The sequence below is a fragment of the Alosa alosa genome, chromosome 5 (genome assembly GCF_017589495.1).
Source record: "Alosa alosa isolate M-15738 ecotype Scorff River chromosome 5, AALO_Geno_1.1, whole genome shotgun sequence".
In the NCBI taxonomy this organism is placed as follows: Eukaryota; Metazoa; Chordata; class Actinopteri; order Clupeiformes; family Clupeidae; genus Alosa; species Alosa alosa.
The window spans coordinates 2778332-2800539 of NC_063193.1; the positions used below are offsets into that span (position 1 = coordinate 2778332).

General features: G+C 38.4%; 2 protein-coding genes across 3 annotated transcripts in view; one reads left to right on the top strand and one right to left on the bottom strand.

Annotated features, from left to right (window-relative positions):
- The window catches only part of LOC125294508 (synaptic vesicle 2-related protein-like), a 104283-nt gene extending 87266 nt beyond the window's left edge, over positions 1–17017 (top strand). For both annotated transcript variants that reach the window (XM_048243332.1, XM_048243330.1), the window contains 4 exons: positions 30–141; positions 11006–11087; positions 11303–11392; positions 12941–17017. In XM_048243332.1, the coding sequence (XP_048099289.1) occupies positions 30–141; positions 11006–11087; positions 11303–11392; positions 12941–13153 (497 nt within the window). In that variant the 3' untranslated portion in view covers positions 13154–17017. The remainder of the gene's footprint in view (positions 1–29; positions 142–11005; positions 11088–11302; positions 11393–12940) is intronic.
- A 1316-nt stretch (positions 17018–18333) lies between these two features.
- LOC125294710 (D-amino-acid oxidase-like) overlaps positions 18334–22208 on the bottom strand; it is a 30370-nt gene continuing 26495 nt past the window's right edge. Inside the window, exon 11 of the mRNA XM_048243663.1 lies at positions 18334–18850. Coding sequence (XP_048099620.1) covers positions 18725–18850 — 126 coding nt within the window. The 3' untranslated portion in view covers positions 18334–18724. The remainder of the gene's footprint in view (positions 18851–22208) is intronic.

Consider the following 22208-nt stretch of genomic DNA (forward strand, 5'->3'; position numbering starts at 1 on the left):
TTTATAATCTGCTGTTTTGATTTACACAGGTCTGCTGGTGACCTTGTGGGCAATTGATCGTATTGGTAGAAGAAAGACCATGGCACTGTGTTTTTTCATCTTCTCCTTATGCATTTTGCTACTCTATGCTTGTGTAGGGAGGTGAGCATACATTTAAAAAAAGGGGGGGGGGGGGTTAAGCAGCAAAGATGCACAAACACCATGAGTGTTTATACTTTTCCTTCCTATCATTAGATGGATAGATAGATATTCATCCAAAGTGAGATTTTGGCATCCAGTAATTTATATGACATACAGAACAACACACAGTCAGGTGTGCGTTTCTAGAAAGGGTTTCTGGCTACCTTCCATTGCAATCTTGGTAGTTAGAACTATCGTTCATGTATTTGGTGTTTCTAGAAAAGGGTAGTTCTAACAGTCAATCACAAAAATAGTTTGATTGTTGGAACGAGGAGTCATAGAAGCATTGTTTATCATGACCTTCTCTGCACGGCGGTTTATTATCACCGATTCCCGGTACACTGAAAGATGGGGTGCACGAAACTGGGTGGGCATGTAGCCCCACAAGGATGACACAGAACCATTGTTTTTTGATCTGTCCATTCATGGGGGACCATACAATAAATTAAGATATGTGTACATTTACTGTAGTAACGGTACTACGCATGCACACACACACACACACACACATATAAACACACACACACACGTATGCACACACTCACACACATGCACCCATGCACACCCGCACACACATAAACACACACACATGCATAAACACACACACACATAAAGAGACCCACACACACATACACACACAGTAGATATGCAGACATTCACATGCCAGAGTTTCCGCTAGGAAAAAATGGTGCCGGTCAAAGTGACCGGCAGAGGTTTCGTTTTCCGGACTAGTCAAGTTGAGGAACACTGGAGACAGGCTATGTAGCTTAAAGAATGACATAATCAGGCTGAATAGAATGCAACATGTTTATTAACCTAAATTACGTAAACATGCCTAACAAGATCTAGCCAGTATCTATGTTTTCATGGACAGCAAGAGTCCGCTTCGTTCATTGTTTTAAAAAGGCTACGTTGTTTGTTGCTGCTATACCCACGTTATCTCCAGTGGTTCCACTGTTTAACTTGCACAGATGCGCACACACAAGAATGAGTGCTCACACCACTACATCCTAAGGCTATGCCTCTTTATTTGATAACAATAAATTAAGAAATATTTCCTATTCTGGGAAATGTTTCGTTTCTTTTTCTTTCGGTCCGCGGTTCAATGATATCGTTTAATTGTGCGGGAAATTATCCGCGGACCAGCAATCCCCTCGTCGAGGAGGCCCTAACCCTGCAGATCATAGACAGAGAAAGCATAGGCCTACTGTATGCTTTGGGTACAGAACACAGTTGCATGTCCAGTGTACACGGAGAATGACAGTGTCTTGGAGCGGCCGCAACCCCGCAACTCCACTTCCAACGTCATGATTCCGACACATACGCCACTTATGCTTTTTATCTGGTGGTGGTGGAGTTGACCGGACATCTGAGGCTTCAGACGTTACTAGTAGTATGCATGGTGGTGCACTGACACTGAATTCTGCAATATAGTAATACGTTATTATTATCATTATTATTGCAATCCTTCTGTAGGCTACATGGAATGAGTTCAATGGGATGTAATGTGAAACAATGTAAAATGGCCTATTTTCTGCTTTAAACACAGTTGTATTATATAGCATTTTACGCACCACCAGTTTGGGAAAAGCCTGCGCTGCACAAGTGCTGACCTACCGAAATAAGTTCTAATGCGCATCCGAGGGTTTGGGGTTGTCGCGCACTATGCAGAAGGTTACTCTTCAGCTGATAAGGTGTTCCAGAGAGAAGTTGCATGTTCCGTCGCAGACAAATTAATCCATAACACCATGGACGTCAATTCCGATGTAAACATACTGTGCAAATAACTCAAGTCGCTGTAGTAGGCCTACGTACGGTAGGCTATTTGGAGGTTTATTTATCTGGTAAGTGAAATTGCATTTTTCTCTCGAGTTAAACGTGTGCTTGCTTGTGCCAAGGCTATAGGCTACTGTATGTAGGCCTATTGGTGTTATGGCGTGGCTATGTTGTAAGAATGAGAAATTGATATAACGAGGCTTTTGCGCTATAGGCGAAAAAGAGCAGAGATAAAATGAACAACAATGCGCTTTTATTGTAGTGGAGCTTATGAGATGGAAACGAAAAGGCTTTTAAGATGCCCGTTTAAATTGTAGCCTAATGCACTCTTGTGTGTTTTAGCATAAATCCGAAATAAGGAGGAATCTGAGGAGGCTCCTATTAACTGTAAAGAATGCAATCTAAACATGAAACACAATCGCTGGAAACACAGCTAGGTCGGGAGACGTTAGATCAGAAGTGCATCTGTCATCTTGTCTGCAGTCGTTAATTCAAGATCAACAGAGTAACGCAAGTAACAAACTCTTTGAAATTTCAGTAATTGTAATTGTGTTACTTGATTTACAAAAATACTTCGTTACATGCTCATTACCACTAAAAGTAGTGGAATTACTCCCAACACTGGTGTCACGTGACGGTGCATTGTCCTGTCCATTATTTTCAATTAATGAAGCAAAACTTGAAGATAGAAATATTGAGGACCTGTCCTCTATGGTAGATACCAGGGATGTGCACAGGAATTTTGAGGGGCAGTTGCTCTGACCTGAAAAAACCCCCCAAAAAAAAAATTTTTTTTTTAAAAAACTCACGGGCTATATGAAGGACTGAGAATAACAGGGTCTTTATTAAAATATATATACACTTCTATATATATATAGAAGTAAAACACTGAAATACAGCAATCACCTTAACTAATAACACAGAAAAACATGACTTGAGTCATGAAAATCACCAACATCAATATCCCTATCAATATCCTATCAAGTCACTGATAGGTTTCTCCAAATGTGGGCTCATCATCTGACCAATTACATATTATTGTTATTGCCATTATCATTATTATTTTAATGCCCACTAGTGGTATTTATGTTCTGCTCAGGCAAGATCTTTGAAATGATAGCCTATGTTTTTTTTAGATTACAATTATTTAGCATGCTGCTCTTTAACCCTGTACTTTCTAGCATGGTCCTCTCATCTCATATTTGGTGATCATCACTTAGGCCTACCTGCCCTATGTGCCTCCTCCTGGTCCACATTTTCCTCACATGTTCTGGAGGCTTGTGACTGTTCCTCATCTTAAATGTAATGTAATTATGAAACATTGCCATTAGTAGGCTAAAATATGAGTCTGATTAATTAATCAATTCGCTTACACAGTGTCATGTCATCTTTATCACAGAAAGTTTCTGTCTCACCTGCTGGTTGGCTTTTTCGTAGCCAACCCTGCAGTGATGTGCTGCCCTTTGCTGCCTCCCTGAATTGTCTCTCCCTCTCCTGAATCCGCCTCTTTTCAGTGGGCATCTTGGCTTCAAACAATAGCCAAAATAGTGGAAAGGATTTAGGCATTTAACCATTTTGAATAAAATAATTAATGTGATGCATTACTTCCATCATTCATTCTACTTGCTAAAACAAAATGTGAGAAACTAACTATCAGCAGACATGTAGGCTAGCTTTAGTTTGCCTAATGCAGGGGTGGGCAAACATTTTGGCTCAAGGGCCACATTGGGTTTTGAAAATTGGCCGGCGGGCCGCACAGTAGGCTAGTAGCATAATGTTCAAGTTAGTTCTGCTGCAAAGGAGATAACTAAGAGTAGGCTTATCATCTCTATTTAACATGATGTTTTGACATTGTAAACGTTCTCTAAGAGTGAGAAGCAGTTTGCGGTAAAGATAACCAATGTCGTCTCTGTCACAGGAAAAAAATAGCAGCAGCCTGATAACCAAATTAAATGCTCGGCGGGCTATGTGGTAACAGGCTGCTTGTCTGCGAGCTATCTGTCTGATTATTTAGGCTAAACGTGGCAAACTCAGCTTGGATTTATGAAGATTTGAATTCATTTGATAAAACTTGATGATGATCGTTCGTTTGTTATACATCACAAACTCACTTATTCCGACAACGTGGTTTCGCGACAGTCTCCTTCTAAGGCCGCTCATGCAGGCTCAGCTCTGGTGCCGGTCGTGTGCAGCGCTGAAGCCACGTAAACAGTTTGCCCTTCCCTACTTACTTTCACTTTCGGTGCTCGAATGGAAGTGAATGAGGCTTTGCGATTTTTTTTAATCTAGGCCTACGTGAAATTCTGCATCCATTGTACGATTTATTTATTTATTTATTTTCCCCTCGGAAGGGCAACGTGAGTCGAGAAGGCCATATGGGCAGTTGCCCGGGCAACCTGAGCAACCCCCCTGTGCACGTCCCTGGTAGATACGGCCAGGCAATGGCCCTTGTAATATAGTTAACATAATAAGTCGCTTTGGATAAAAGCGTCTGCTAAATGAATAAATGTAAATGAGCAATAATGAGTGTTTCAGGCGAATGGAAAAGCTGGACAAATGAAAGAAAACGAGAAGGATTCAGTGAAGCATAATAATGTTTTAGAACCTTCAAAATTAGAAAACTGATGCAACTGAGATGGAGGACAACTGCACGTAGAGTAGGACGTAGGCCTATTGTCCGAAGGAACTTACATTAAATGAGGAGATATTTGCTGAATGTCACAAAAAGTGTTACAGAAATTGCTTGGCATCGATTATTCAATGGTTCTCTACCGAAACACCTGTAGTTTGCGGAGGACAAACGAGAAAGCACTCGTTCGGGGGTTACAAACTTATTCAAAATCATCCCCTCTGGTTTTTACACAAATCGCACCCTGGTGATAAATCACCTTGCCTACAGACTGATGAGAGTGAGGTTCGCCTCTGGTTACGTTGTTGCAATGAAGGCCACTTGGAGAGCATGATTGTGACATCATGTCGGGTAACTCTGGGCACAATACTTTTGCACGAGTCTCCAAGCATAAAATCTGACCCGGCATTGCGTTCAAGACATTTTTCCGGAGTCAGAGATTGGTATTTCCGAATGACCGATGTGTCATGTACACAGTATTAAGAATCCATGATTTTTTTAAACAGTTACAAAAAATAGTTACAGTGTAGGCCTGCAGAGTAGGCCTTGCAGGCTCTGACTATCCTACTGGTCCCTTTTGTTCACTCAAGGGTGCCGTGCTTAGCTGCTTGGCCCCCACATCACTGTCTGCATTTTTTGTATGGTGTGTGTGTGTGTGTGTGAAGATCTTATACAGTTGTGCTCATAAATTTACATACTCTGTTAGCATACTCTGTACCATTCTTTGAAGAAAACGCAAGTGATCAGGCAAAACACATGGCATTTATTTGAATGGGATTCAAATTAAACCATAAGGCATCACAGAGTAGTGTGATCATTAAACAAATCAATAGCAGTAAAGGAAATCAAAAGTTTATATACTCAGTCCTTAATATTGTGTTTTACCTCCTTTAGCACCAATGACAGCGTATAGTCTTTTGTAACAGTTGTGGAGGAGTACCTTCATCTGAGGTGGCACAATTGCCCATTCTTCTTGCCCTGTCCAGAGATCCACCACCATGCTTTACAAACAGGGATGGTTCACTTTTCACCACAGGAATTATTGACTCCTCTCCAAACATAACGTTTACGGTTGTGTTCAATTTAAATATTAAATCAGTTTTGGTTTCCAGAAGTTCTGAGACATATTTTCAGCTGCCATTTTGTGGCACAGACATTAAATTATTCTGCCAATTTGAGCCCATTTTTGTTCAAGTGCCTACTTATTGTGGATTTTGACAGTCAGTTTGAAACACTAACTTGCAGTGAAGCTGAAGGCTGAAATCTTTGTTGGTCTGCCTGATCCAACTAAATCACTAATTCTCCACTTCTTTATCGGACTTTAAAAACTACGGACAGGCATTTTCAAATCGTTGGATATCTTTTTATAGCCTTTTCCAGATTTATACAGTTCAGCTACCTTTTCTCAGAAATATTCAGTCAGTGCAGCCCAGGGTGAAATGTGCAGAGGTCTCCCAAGAGCTCCAAAATTCATTGACTATCATATTCAAGATTCAGGATTCAAGAATGTATTTGTCATATGCATAATTTGTGGAACAAAAAGCAGTGAAATGGGGATTGCGACTGCAACTCCCAGCTGTGCAAAGTTTAATAATAATAGAAAAGTAAGAAGATAGAAAACAGAAGGGATGTGGGGATTAAATAAAAAATAAAATTTAAAACGTGTATGGAGAGGGGGGAATTATGCATTCATTGTCCTTATGGCTTGGGGGAAAAAACTTCTTCTTAGTCTTTCTGTTCTGGCCTTTTGAGATTGAAGCCGCTTTCCAGAAGGCAACCATTGAAAAATGTTATGGCCAGGGTGATGACAGTCCTTTAAAATCCTTTTTGCCCCTTGACAGGCAGCGCCTAGATGTCCCGAAGTCCTTTTCTTAAAATAGTTAGATAGAATATAGATATATAGACTTTATTTCTGCATTGTTGCACTGTTGGACCTACTCATTTGCACTATCACCATGACCACTATCACCATGACACTCACTCACACAGAGCACCTTACCTTACCTTACTATGCACAGAGAATCACAGGCTCATTCCCTGCCTCAGTCATTACAAGTGCCTCTTGATTGATTAATCACCACTATGTGGATACTGTTTTTTTAGAATTGATTTAGATTAAGTGTTAGTTAGTATAATTACAGTGCATGAAAATGCACTGTACTGTTCTTCCTAGGCTTCTTATTACAGTGCATGAAAATGCACTGTACTGTTCTTCCTAGGCTTCTTCTTATTCTTCTTCTTCTTCTAACGCTTTAATGCAGCTTCAACCGCTTTAACGAGAAACTTCATTCAAACTATGTTAATGTGGGTCTTACTTAGGACATGGGTGCTATGTATTTTTCAGCTTTGTAACTTTTATACTTTTTAAACTATTAATTAAAAACTGTTCAAAATTTCCCCATAGACTTAACATGGGCTGATGACATCACAATAGAGCCGTTAAGCAATTAGAATCCTATGGCAGGTGTTCAGGCAACCTGTCCCAACTGCCATTCTCAGGCTTTAAGCATACAAACTGGCCCTATTAAGACTACACATCCTGATCAACTGCTTCCTCTGCCAAAAACTGTTTCAAAATAAAAGTCCTCACTACAATATTTCACTGTTAAACAATTTAACCCTTTAAACTACTGAACTTTTTAACTGTTCAGCCATTGTAACTGTTACTTATCATCAACTATGACTCCTACCCACTGTAGCTAGTTAGCATGTTAGCATTGCTAGCATTGTTAGCATTTTTTTAACAAAACTGCTAAAAATGATTAGCTAAGTTAGCTAAGTAACATGGTTAGCATAGTTAGCATGCTAACATAGTTAGCATGTTAGCATGTTAGTTAGCATTTTTAGCAAAACTGCTAAAAAGGATTAGCTAAGTTAGCTAAGTAACATGGTTAGCATAGTTAACATGTTAGCATGCTAGTTAGCATAGTTAGCATAACTGCTAAAAATGATTAGCTAAGTAACATGGTTAGCATAGTTAGCATGCTAGCATAGTTAGCATAGTTAGTTAGCATAGTTAGCATAACTGTTAAAAATGATTAGCTAAGTTAGCTAAGTAACATGGTTAGCATAGTTAAACTGCTAGCATGCTAGTTAGCATAACTGCTAAAAATGATTAGCTAAGTTAGCTAAGTAACATGGTTAGCATAGTTAGCATGCTAACATGTTCATTAGCATAGTTAGCATAACTGCTAAAAAGGATTAGCTAAGTTAGCTAAGTAACATGGTTAGCATGTTAGCATGATAGTTAGCATTTTTAAAAAAACTGCTAAAAATAATTAGCTAAGTTAACTAAGTACAATATGGCCGTTAAGCAATTAGAATCCTATGGCAGGTGTTCGGGCCACCTGGATCAACTGCAAGTCTCAGGCTTTAAGCATACAAACTGGCACTATTAAGACTACACATCCTGTTCAACTGCTTCCTCTGCCAAAAACTGTTTCAAAATAAAAGTCCTCACTACAAAATTTCACTGTTAAACAATTTAACCCTTTAAACTACTGAACTTCTTAACTGTTCAGCCATTGTAACTGTTACTTGTCATCAACTATGACTCCTACCCACTGTAGACAGTTAGCTAAGTTAGCTAAGTCACATGGTTAAGATAGTTAAGATGTTAAGATGCTTTCTTGGAAGATTTTAAGAAAACTGCTAAAAATGATTAGCAAGGTTAGCTAAGTCACATGGTTAGCATAGTTAGCATGCTAGCATATTAACATGCTACTTAGCATTTTTAGCAAAACTTCTTAAAATGATTAGCTAAGTTAGCTAAGTTACATGGTTAGCATGCTAGCATGTTAGCATGCTACTTAGCATTTTTAACAAAACTTCTTAAAATTATTAGCTAAGTTAGCTAAGTCACATGGTTAGCATAGTTAGCATGCTAGTTAGCATTTTTAGCAAAACTGCTTAAAATGATTAGCTAAGTTAGCTAAGTCACATGGTTAGCATACTTAGCATTTTAACATTGTTAGCATGTTAGTTAGCATAGTAACTTGGTTAATATTATTATCTTTGTTAACATAGTTAGTATAACTGCTAGCAAACATTAGCCATTCCAAGTGTCAGTTATCGTCAACTATCTACCTAAATAATTTAACCATTTAAACTATCCACTTATTTAACCGTTCAATCATTCCAACTATATTAAACCTTATCTACCAAGTAAATAATTTACCTATATAAACTATCCACCTATTTAACTGTTCAGTCATGCCAACTATATTAAACCTCATCTACCTAGCAACCAATATAGTTTGTTTTTACTCTGTATGATATTTGACATCATATTTTTTGCATTTTCATGCACTGTATTTCCTTCAGGAAATGCTTTTCTAGTTCTTCTTATTCTTCTTCTTATAACGCAGTTAATGCAGCTTCAACCGCTTAACGTGAAACTTCATTCAAAATGCGCTATGGAGGGTCTTACTTAGGACATGTGGGCTTTGTATTTTTCAACTTTGTAACTTTCATACTTTTTTTTAAACTATTAATTAAAAACTACTCAAAATTTCCCCATAGACTTAACATGGGCTGATGACATCACAATAGAGCCGTTAAGCAATTAGAATCCTGTGGCAGGTGTTCCGCCACCTGATCAACTGCCAGTCTCAGGCTTTAAGCATACAAACTGGCCCTATTAAGACTACACATCCTGTTCAACTGCTTCCTCTGCCAAAAACTGTTTCAAAATAAAAGTCCTCACTACAATATTTCACTGTTAAACAATTTAACCCTTTAAACTACTGAACTTTTTAACTGTTCAGCCATTGTAACTGTTACTTGTCATCAACTATGACTCCTACCCACTGTAGCTAGTCAGCTAAGTAACATGGTTAGCATAGTTAGCATGTTAGTTAGCATAGTTAGCATAACTGTTAAAAATGATTAACTAAGTTAGCTAAGTAACATGGTTAGCATAGTTAGCATGTTAGCATGCTAGTTAGCATAACTGCTAAAAATGATTAGCTAAGTTAGCTAAGTCACATGGTTAGCATACTTAACATTTTAACATTGTTAGCATGCTAGTTAGCATAGTAACTTGGTTAACATTATTATCTTTGTTAACATAGTTAGCATAACTGCTAGCAAACATTAGAGCCATTCCAACTGTCAGTTATCGTCAACTATCTACCTAAATAATTTAACCATTTAAACTATCCACCTATTTAACTGTTCAGTCATTCCAACTATATTAAACCTCATCTACCTAGCAACCAATATAGTTTGTTTTTACTCTGTATGATATTTTACATCATATTTTTGCATTTTCATGCACTGTATTTCCTTCAGGAAATGCTTTTCTAGTTCTTATTCTTCTTCTTCTTCTAACAGCGACTTAATGCAGCTTCAACCGCTTAACGTAGAAACTTCATTCAAACTATGTTACGTTAGGTCTTACTTAGGACATGGGTGCTATGTATTTTTCAGCTTTGTAACTTTTATACTTTTTAAACTATTAATTAAAAACTAATCAAAATTTCCCCATTGACTTAACATTATGATTATGACATCACAATACGGCCGTTAAGCAATTAGAATCCTATGGCAGGTGTTCGGGCCACCTGGATCAACTGCCAGTCTCAGGCTTTAAGCATACAAACTGGCCCTATTAAGACTACACATCCTGTTCAACTGCTTCCTCTGCCAAAAACTGTTTCAAAATAAAAGTCCTCACTACAATATTTCACTGTTAAACAATTTAACCCTTTAAACTACTGAACTTTTTAACTGTTCAGCCATTGTAACTGTTATCAATTTAACTGTTCAGTCATTCCACCTATATTAAACCTCATCTACCTAGCAACCAAACTAGGTAGCTGTAGCTACCTATAGTTTGTTTTACTCTGTATGATATTTTACATCATATTTTTGCATTTTCATGCACTGTATTTCCTTCAGGAAATGCTTTTCTAGTTTCTATCTAATCTATCTATCTATCTATCTATCTAAGTCCAGGAAGTGCAGTGTTGGTGATTTTCTCTGCACACCTGATTACTCTATGCAAGGCCTTCTTATCCTACAGGCACTAATTACAATCAAACATGTCACAGGTGTGGAAACTTACCATTGATATCCAATTAAACTTTGGTGGGTCAACTTGTATTTCATCAAACCAAACATTCAAGGATACGAAAACTTGTACAGGACCATTTGGGTGATAATTTCAGCTATTAATATAAAAAATTGCACACATAATCATGTGATAATAATGAATGGCTTCACCTGATCACTACCTGTAAATAAAACAGGTTATCTGACCAATATTTCATGAATTCAGCCAGGGTGTGTAAACTTAAGAGCACAACTATATAAAAATAAACTACTATATTAAAATATGACAGTATTATAGCATTTGGTGCTAAACATTATGGGGTGTAATCTATGATTGTAACGGCTGGTCCTATCTGTCTGTGGCAGGACGTTTCTGACAGTACTGATATTCATCGCACGAGCTTTCATTGCAGGAGGTTTCCAGGCTGCTTATGTTTATACCCCAGAGGTAAACTACTCACCTACCCTACTTTAATACCTATTTTAGTCTTAAGAAGGTGAATTAGATTGTCTAGAAACTGCATAGCATGGCAAAGTTTCCCCCCCTGATGACAATCAGGGGGGGGACTTTTAGTGAATAAATTGTATAGATGCTGCATCCCAAATTTGTGTTTCACTTTGATTCAGTTTATTAATTGAGTTTGATTATAATGGCTTTTAAAGGTGTACCCTACTGCCACCAGAGCCCTGGGTTTGGGCACAAGCAGTGGAATGGCAAGAGTTGGGGCTCTTATTACACCTTTTGTGGCACAGGTGCAGTAAAACACAATTACCTTCTACAGTGTCTTAAAGGAGAATTCCGGTGTGATATTGACCTAAAGTGTATTGAAACATGATACCGAGTGTGAACGTATGTCTCATAGCCCATCTCGACTTGTCCCCTGCACTCCAAAATCTGGCTTAGTTAGCCGATGCTACCAACAACTTTTTCAGTAGTGGTGCTTGACATCGGTAGTTAACTCATGCAAATAAATCACTGTTTTACACCCATTTACGAGGCTCAATGTATCTCCACACTTCATTGGTAGACTTCCTAGGGCCCTGACATTTAAAACGAGACATTGAGAACTTTGAAAAAGCACTGGTAGTTTGACAAGGCGATTTATACAGACAGTATCTTCCGCGAAGTTTAACGTTTGCAGCCATCTTGAATTTAGTCACGATAAATTCGAAGCAACGGTAAGAATGAACAGGTATGATAAGGGATCAGATTCCAAAAATAATTCAGTGGAAATGCATGGATTCCAGTTTCTTCCAGTAGCAGCAACTGGAATCCATGCATTTCCACTGAATTATTTTTGGAATCTGGATCCCTTATCATACCTGTTCATTCTTACTATGTTCGACTTTATCGCGACTAAATTCAAGATGAAACTTCGTGGAAGATACTGTCTGTATAAATCGCCTTGTAAGTAAACTACCAGTGCTTTTTCAAAGTTCTCAATGTCTCGCTTTAAATGTCAGGGCCTCTGAAGTCTACCAATGAAGTGGAGATACATTGAGCCCTCGTGAAATGGGTGTAAAACAGTGATTTATTTGCATGGTTAGCCCGGATGTCAAGCACCACTATTGAAAAAGATGTTGGTAGCATCGGCTAACTAGCCAGATTTTGGAGTGCAGGGGACAAGCCGAGATGGGCTATGAGACATACGTTCACACTCGGTATCATGTTTCGATACACTTTAGGTCAATATCACACCGGAATTCTCCTTTAAGCATCATACTTGACATTTCGTGCAGAAACTGTACTTATTAATACATCTATTTTTTAGTTCTTCTGCAAATGGTTATTTAAGATACAATCCCAATACACAGCATGTGCTTGATTGTACTTATGAATGCCAACTTGGTATACAGCAGCATGTTTTATGTCCACATCTATAGTGATCCCTTTCTTTCTATGTGTAATTTGGTAAAATTGGCCATTCAGAATTCTGAACAGTGCAGTTATCCAGCTGATTCAGAATGCTAACAGAACTTGCATGCTGCTTTGGGACTATAATCTCCTTTAATGTATTCGCATGAAATCAATTGTTACCAAATCTCTGGAATCTATTCTCACAAAACAGTATGTAATGTCAAACACCCTTAAAACAAGTTAGCTCACCAGCTAGTATCCAAAGGTTACCTTTTAATAAATATGGATCATTTGTAAGTGTATGCACCCTCGATACATGATATTTGTAACTTTTCTTAAATCTTGTGGTACAGACATCATAAATACTTGGAACTTCATCTGAAATGTAGTCCTAGCATAAGAATTTCCTCTGTAATTTAATATGCTTTCTGTTATAATCTCAGGTAATGTTGGAAAAATCGGTGTATCTCACCCTGTCTGTATACTGCTGCTGTTGTCTGCTGGCAGCGATTGCCTCCTGCTTGCTGCCTATTGAGACCACAGGCCGGGGCCTGCAGGAGTCGAGCCACTGTGAGTGGGGCCAAGAGATGATGGGTCGAGACTCTGTCAACAGTCCTGGTGGTGTCCTCAATCCAAACTGTAACCCCAATGACTGAATAGACAAAACACAAGAGAAGAGACACAAAAAATCAGCATGTACTTATTTTGATATGAATGATTTTGCTCATTTATTTGTTTGTGTCAAGTGTTATATCTTCCAGTCAATCATAACCATATGTAATCTGATATTCATAGATCAGCATCAGTATGTTTAAATCCACAAAGGTGGTTTTCATCATTACCTCTCATCCATGTGTTTTTGCTGTTGTTTTTTAGCAGGATTTTTTAAAAACTAGATCCATTTTTCATGAACCTTGGTGTTAATGTGTTGCATGGATCCCAAGGAGGATCCCATGAAATGTTGAAGCATATATGCCCGTATTAACAAAGCATTTTATCTTGCCACTAGGAGTACTCATAAGATTTTAGCTAGGAGTTCTCTTAAAAGTTATTCACAAAGCCTTTCAGACCTACTCTTAGTAAGGAAAAATGACCTCCTAATGAACTCCTAAATTAAGAATGAGTCTTCGTTGCTATGATTGACGTCATTAGTCATGCACAAGCTTGATTGAAGTGACCACCTTGATTGGCTGATCATAACACGGGAGTGACAGGTTTACAATTATTCCCTCGCAATTGAGAGCTCCTGTAACCGTTATTTCATAACATTGCAATGTGAAATGCCACTAAAAGCGGTTCAGAATTATTTGTGAATAGGTCTTAGGGAGTTAGGAGTCCTCTCAACTTCTTTTAAGCTGTCCCAGACTTAGGTGCTACTTTTAGGGTTAAAATGCTTTGTGAATTACTCTTAGTCAAAGAAATTGACAGGGTTGAATCTGCAGTTTCATGCTAGACATTTCCACCAAGTTTCGTGAAAATGGGCGTCTGGCGTCTATATGAGCATAAACAATCGCTTAGTCATGTCGAAGCTGGTTTTAAGTCTACCATGGACAGTTAGGATTTTACGGCGTATACTCCAATTGTCAATGGAGAAATTGTATTGAATTCTTACTTCCGGAATCGGTTGTGGGCGGGACTGTTGAGGTCTATTGTATTTTAATTGTATTTGGTACTTTTCCATTGTTACTGACATTTCACATTTGCATTCACTAGCAACAAATACAAATTTGTCAATAGATCAAAATAACGAGCAAACAGGCAAAAAATGTATTCAATATTAATGTGTGTCAATTGCTCCCTACAATCTCACTGAGGCTTGGTCTTGTGGCCTATGTACAGTAACCCTTCAGGACAATGTAGCCCTGGTGCAGATAAAGCATTAAATGTATAACTGGGTAATATTGTTTTCACTGTAGTCATTTGACTACAGCTAATTGATCCATGCAATCTAATTTGACACTGCAGCGGTCTTGTCAAGGTTTGTCAATGAAAAGGAATCACCTGGTGAAACTGAGAATGCTACATGTTCCCGTCACATGAAGCTGTGAGAATTATGCTAATACTATAATGCCTATTTTGACGACGCATGGTCTGAAGCATGTGGTTTAAGTGCATTTAGGATGTGTCCAGTCCACTTTGCTAGTTTGACACGCCTGGCGCATGGTTCAAAAGGGTTGTTATTATGTTTCTTAATTAATTATGGGCATAACATCCAAATAAACCAATGTGGGTGCCATCTGCCATTCCTTTAAGAGCAAGGAGTGTTGGTATTATGACGACGAGTTAACTCTGTAGAAGACATTGCTTGCACTCACAATTTTCTTTTGAATAGTAGTATTCCACCAAAGCTTTCATTGCTAAAATAGGTGCATGTGTTTGGCAAGCAGAGTACGTATCTGTACTCACCTAATAATTGCACTTGTAGGAAAATAACAAAACATTTCTAAAACAGTTATTTATTAACGAAAACAGCCTGAAAAGTGTTGCTGAAAAGCAACACTTACCCCAATTATTTTGCATTTCATTACCAGGGTCTCATTGGGTCTCGTCACTAGACAGATCACAAGCAAGACTTCTTGACAGTGCACTCTCAAAATAACCATAGCATACTGTGCTTTTCACTTCAGACCAAGTTTTTCTTGATAAGTGGCATCATCATTTTCAGTGGCATCAAAATAGCAATGTGTGATGGCTGCACCTGACCACACCTCGTGCTATTTACATAACGTGTGCGTCTGAGGGTATATTGATCAACTGCATTGGCAACAAACTAGCAAAAACAGTTACAATCAGCCTGGCACTCTGATGCGCCAGACATAAGATAATAAGACAAAAGAGGCCATAATGTTAATATAAATGGTATGAATGGTTTGAGCAGAGGTAAATTTAAAAAGAAAGCTCTTGGTTGTAATGCAATACTTGTGTATTTGTAGCCTATTTGTACTTGTTACAATTAAGTAGGCCTACCTGTGTCATGTAGTGTGTACGTGACTGCTGTTTAGATGTTTATGCTGTGAAGATATCTATGTAAGGGATAATGGCCCAGAGGTGTCCCGATATATACACAATTAATGGACGAGGTGGAGGCAAAGAACTCTACAATGTGAAGTGGAGTTTTAAAAAATAATCCGACTTGTTGAGTTTGTTGTACTACTTTCTTTGGTTACTGACTGTGATAACGATGGGTAGGTAGCTTGTTTACAGTTGATTCCATTGTTGCGAAGCCTGCTGCCTAGTTCAACCGTCATACCATGGTTGTTATTTTCAATCAAAAGACCATTGAAATTGAATGGTGATCCAACTTTTTACCAGACTTCAAAGATGACCAGATATAGAATTAGTCACCTTGTCAGCCAATCAGAAAATAGTATTTTTTGTCTCTGGGGATAAACAGAATTATTTACTAAGGGACTATGAGACTATAACCGTAAGACAAATGTAATAAAAAATACTTGACAGGGCTACCATTTTAGCTGGGGCTTTCATTTGTTTAACACACAATGCAATGCGTTAATACCCACCCACACAAACTAATGCTATTTTAGTGGGTACTGGGTACAAGATTCTTCTAATGTAATACCACATGAAAGATACATTTTTGAGTGTATTGCGAAGAGGAGTCTATTGTCCATGACACAGAGCATAATTGACCTGAATTAATTTCAATACCAACCAAGCAAGGGGGCTGAGGACATTGCTGGACTTTGTTGCTGGGCACCTGTTGCTGGATACATGCGCTTATGTTTTGTTGACTTCTCATCAGCTTTCAACTGCATGCAGCCCCATAGTCTAGTTCACAGGGTGTTGCGATTTTCAGACATTGAATCTGGCACTATGTTGGCTGGTCCATTTTTTTTTTTTAACAATAAGGTCACAGAAACCCATGTGAATATGCTAATGAGTCTGTGATTGTCAGTCTCCTGCATGACCATGACGTTGTCCATGGCAACATCTAACATGATGAATTGACATTCGATGCCAATACTGACTCCAGCTATAAAAAGGTCAATCAAAAAGTTGAAGGGGTTCAATGATGAAAGATCTCACAATTGTACTAATCTTTTATTGAGTCAGTTTTAACTTCTGCTGTTTTGGCAACCTGACTGTGACAAACAAAAATAGACTTGGTAAAATTGTTAATCTCTGTCAGAAGATATCTGTCACTAATCTCAGCAGCAGGGTATGTGTATCCTCCTGCCATCAGGGAGGAGGTATTCTTTTCTTAGCGGGCTAAGTCTAACAGAGAAGATCATTTGTCCCATTAACAGTTGGTGTTATTTTTAACAAACGGTCAACTTGCCATCATTGTATGTTTACATTCAGATTGGACCATATTTGTGATTAAGCACAAGTATTATGTGATTTTATATTTTGAATATTGATTATATTTGATTATATCATTTGTATTTATGTCCTTATTTATTATCTTATGTTTTATGTTATTGAGTGTATTTGTGCTGGCTACTTGTTGTGAACCAAATTGCCCCATGGGGACATTAAAGATGATCCAATCAATTCAATCCATAGATATATTCAGCATCTAGTCATAATGGTGTGTACCGCCCCCAGAGTGGAGAAAACCCCTACAAAGGGGAAAGCAAATAGCTTGGACTGAATGCAACTTAAAGGAACACGGCAACATGTTGGGAAGTTATATTGGCCAGCTCCTTCAGAGTTACAGTAGACAGACCTGGCAGCAGACACCAATTCACGGACGGACATCATATTTTTCCAAGGGGGCACAAATGTATCCACTGTTCACTGTTGCAGGAACTTAAATTGAACATGTTAATTTAAGATAGGCCATTAATAGATACTGGGGCTACAATATTTAGGCCTTACTTGTCTACAATGTCTACTTGTCTACAATGTACCCAAGTAGCTTAACTGTATCTAAGCAACATAACCTATTGTTGTATAATGCTGTGGCCCGTGCACATGGATGGACTGAGAAGATGAGAGAGACTTGAGTGTATGTGTAGAACTGAGATGCATATGGAGAGTAGACGAGCTGTGAACATATTTCCACTATCCTAGCATCTCTACACTGGCTGCCTGTTAAAAGTCGTATTGACTTCAAAATATTACTTCTAACATACAAAGCCATAAATGGCCGGGCACCTGGATATATTAAAGATCTCCTAGTCCCATATAACCCACCTAGACCGCTACGATCACAGAATACTGGACTTCTTGTAATCCCAAAAATCTCAGAAACTACAGTAGGAGGCAGAGCTTTCTGCTACCGCGCACCCCTCCTCTGGAATAATCTCCCTCCCTCAATTCGATTAGCAGACACCCTCCCTATTTTTAAGTCTAGACCTAAAACATACCTCTTTAGTGCCTCCCATAGTTAGGTATGGTGCAGTGTGGAACTTCACCCACCTCAGGGTTTTTTGGAATGGACCACCCAACAATGTCCTTGTGTGACTGGCGCCCCAGTCATGCGTGCGATGGTGGTCACTGACCATACCTGCGCTGGTGTCGTCTACCCTTCACCTGCCTTAGCTGCTACCGTATAGCATAGTGCCGTCATGGACTTTTCATGCCTCACGCTGTACAACCACCCTAGGCAGATGGGTCAGGCCCTTGAGTCGTGGATCTGCTCAAGGTTTCTTTCTATATGTATCTCCAATTCTAGGGAGTTTTTCCTCGCCCGTTACCCATGGGCCTTCTTTTCTTTTCTCTGATTGTCTAACATTGTGTAAAGCGACATGAGACATGTGTAATGATTTGGCGCTCTATAAGTGAAATGAAATTGAAATTGCTGTTAAGACTGGAGCAAGTCATATTCAAAATAAGAATATGAATAATAAATCCACAGACAAAAGCCTCATTAATTTGCTGATCAATTTCAGATGATTTTTTTTTATCTATACAGCTCTTTTAACACTCCATCGGTACAGTAAGTAAAGTATACACCTGAATATGATGATGACCCCCATAATACTTTCTTAGTTCTCTTAAATTCCATGTTACATCATTCTAAACAACATAATTAAATTAATGTTGCAACTTAAGATATTATTTTCATCTAAAAACCGATGGAATTATTTCTTATTGAGATTTACTCTACTTCAATTTCCCCATGTTTACCAGTTTGTTTGGTTCATGTGTCTCAATAACAATAATTCTGTGTTAATCTTTAAAACCTTCTATAAAACCTTCATTTTCACTTATGTTAACATTAAAATATCAACGTAATGCTGCTTTGTTGGTCTGCTGGGTCAAAGATGTGACTTTTTCTCCCATTGTTTCAGCTTCAGGATCTCCCCAAAAAGTCTTGCAGCCTCTTGGGCACAGCCACGATGAATAGTAAGCCCATAGCCTCCATGGCCATAGTTGTGGATAACCTGTGATAACGACATTTGTTGGGGCATTTTAACTAATAACTCACATGTATATATAACTCACAAAACTGTCATGATCAACATAATTGTCCCAACATAAATCATAAATATTTGCAATGGCTTTTTTATTTCTTCATCTTGTAATAATGGCTGTGTCAACCCAGTAAGTTTGTCACTAAACCACATATTTGAAATACACCCACGGTCCACGGTACACCCAGCAAAACACTTTATTTGAACCAAATCCAACGTTTGATTTAGGTTGTACCTTGGTGTTCAACAAAACTGTACACTGCGTTCTCTAAACATGTTTTTTGATACCAGTAGAAGAAACCCTATTTAGAAATGTGTATTAAACGTTGTAATCAGGTGTTAATCACAACATATGACACATTAAAAATAGGGGAAAAACGTAACGTTAAATAATAAATACCGGTACATCTGACACCAACTCCAACATTTTAAAGAGGGTGCTAATTTGGTGTTAATTCACTCCAATTAAAAACCAACATGAATGACATGTTCAAAATAGAACATAATATATAATAATGTTTAATGGAGGTTTGATTGTTACATGATCTTCAATGCACAAGTTAATACTACATGTACCTGTTACTACAGTATGTAAAACAAAAGAATAGTCATGTGTCAGATGGTAGGGCCTAGGCATTGCTACTGCACAATGAGGTCATTACTGAATTGTTTTAATGACTCAAACATTTTGTTCTGAATATGCAGTACTAGACAGTTTGCATTGTTAAACCTTCTCAGGAGACCTATACCAGTACCAAGTTGAAGATAAAGTAAAACACTAGTTGCCGTCTAAGTATCACTGAAAAATCTGCAGTTTACTCAATGATGACCTTTTGAATAATAAAATAACTGGATGTGCGTATTAAAAACTGTTTTGTTAGCCTATTGTAAAATACACACACCATAATCTTAAAACCTACTAGGACTATCCCAGTATAAAAAAATCACCTCATAGATAGTGAATTACGTGACAATATTGGAGGTGCAAAATATCATCATCCTAGAGATGCACAGACCATGAAAGAGGCAAGTATCAGTAAACACGCAGAAGTAGTAGGATGACAGTTGTGAATGTATGATACATTGACTGCTAGTTCCAAAGGCTGCTTAAATGTCTGAAAGGTGTTACAATATAACTGTATTCTTAAAACATACCGTATTTTACGGACTATAAGTTGCATCAGTCAAAAATGCCTCACTCCCGATCCGGGTCATGGCACCAAACCTGCATTGTGTTCAACCTTGAACTTGAATTTCCCCTGGGGATCAATAAAGTATCTATCTATCTAACCTGCGGGAATCAGCCCTGCACACGCCCGGACTCGAACCCGCGAACAGCAGCACCTCGGATCGGGAGTCGAGCGTGCTGACAGTTGAGCTTAAAGCCCAGGCTACTAGCACGCATGCCAGTAGCACTGTTGAGGTGTCGGGAGTGAGGTTTACCAACGATCCACACGCACAGCTAAGCTAGCTGGCATCCATTACACTCGGCAGGCTACCTCGGAGAGAGCAAGAGAGAAAATAAACGTGTTTAAAATAACATTCCGAGTCCCAACAAAAGCCCCTGTAAATGTCCCGGTTTACACCAACCACTGTGTGTGGTATTATTATAGCCTGATCATTAACTAAACCCATGTATAAAGACTATCACCTAAAGCATCTGGCGTATGATTTTGATAATGTGCGTGTGCGCACATGTGTCAGTCAATCATAACAGTCTGCATAATCATTGCAGCCAACCTTACAGTGTATCTCTGTAAACATTGTTCTAATGCCTCGTCATATCTGCCTTGTTTTAACAGTTAGGATAATGATGAAGAGAAAGTCATTATTCTCAAAATAACCTATTAGAGTATTGTTTTCAAATGTTTTCATGCATGTCTGGATAACGGGTGAGAAATGTTTAGCAGACGGACTCCTAAATCCTTAAATCACGGCAGGGGTCTTTTATTTACTTCAGCTGCGCAAAGCACATGCATTTATTTGGGGCAGGCTTGTATTCAAGGCAGGCATTTATTTCTTTTGTGCATTGTATTGCCTTCTTTTTTATTGTGAGACATGTGTTTCGTTTGGAGCATCATACCGGTATCAAAAGCAGAAGATTTGGTTTGGGATTTAATTTACGTTTGGACTGTTTGATTATATTGCTAAATGTTGGGACTGATAGGCACTAAAATCTGGGGTTTTTTGATGGTTCACTGTTAAGTTTCATGTAGTTGAAGAGTGTCGGGATTTCCACCTACTGTTTATTGCGAGACCAGGCAAGCAACTGGTAGCTTGAGAGCAACGTGTTGGATACCCAGTGTAGGACAACGATTTTTCATTGGCAACAGCATTAAAACAACCAACAATATAAAATATTAAGAAGAGCTCTTTTATTTCATTGAGTTAATCGAAACAATGTAGGCAATTATTACCCCGGTTTATTTGGGGGCTGAACTTTATTTGTAAATAAAATCCCGGCCTGTAAATTTGAGGATTTTACGGTATGCACATGTGTTTTACGATTAGTGCTAACCCTAATCTCTGACTGAAAGTGTGCAGAACTTGTGCATTTACATAACAATATTTAATACATTTGGTGACACTCCCGAACCCCCTCTAACTTTTGGGTTGAAGGATGAAAAAATGTCTGAAATGTTGCAAGTTCACCAAGCTCCCGATCTCATTCCACAAGCCTAGAGCGCCCTCTCGCGGCTGTAGACGGTAATGTTTCATGTAGGGTTCATGTCAATTCATGTTAAATTATATACATATATATTTCATATATATCGGTAAGTTGCACCTAACTATAAGTATTAAAAAACCTGACAAACTATGAAAAAAAGTGTGACTCATGGTCCGGAAAATACGGTAGGCTACATTACTCCAGTGTGATGGTATACAGTTCATTTAGGCTAATTTCCAAAAAAGTTTGTGTGTTCCTCTAATATGCATTAGAAGATTCAGCCCTGGGCAAGTTAAGGATAAAAATGACTTGACTTAAGTGAACCCAGTCATACACAGTACAATCGAAATAGTTTGGTGCAGTAAGGGATTGTGCAGGAAGTTGCTCTGTGTGTATGTTTACATTTATTAGCAGATGGTTTTGTGCAAAAAACAAGGATTAAAAAAAAAAAAACACGCCAGAGAGGAAGCTCACCCCTGCCTTCAGTATTCCCAGAGAAATTACACGTTTTGTTTTTGTTTGGGCTACAGGCTACCCCCACTTTGTTTGTTTCCAGTTTTTGGAGCCTGGGCTGCCTACAGAAACCGGGTTTTTAACAGTGTACTCACTGAATAGGCAGCTAGCGAGGAGATGATTGTTGAATGTGACAAAAAAAATGAT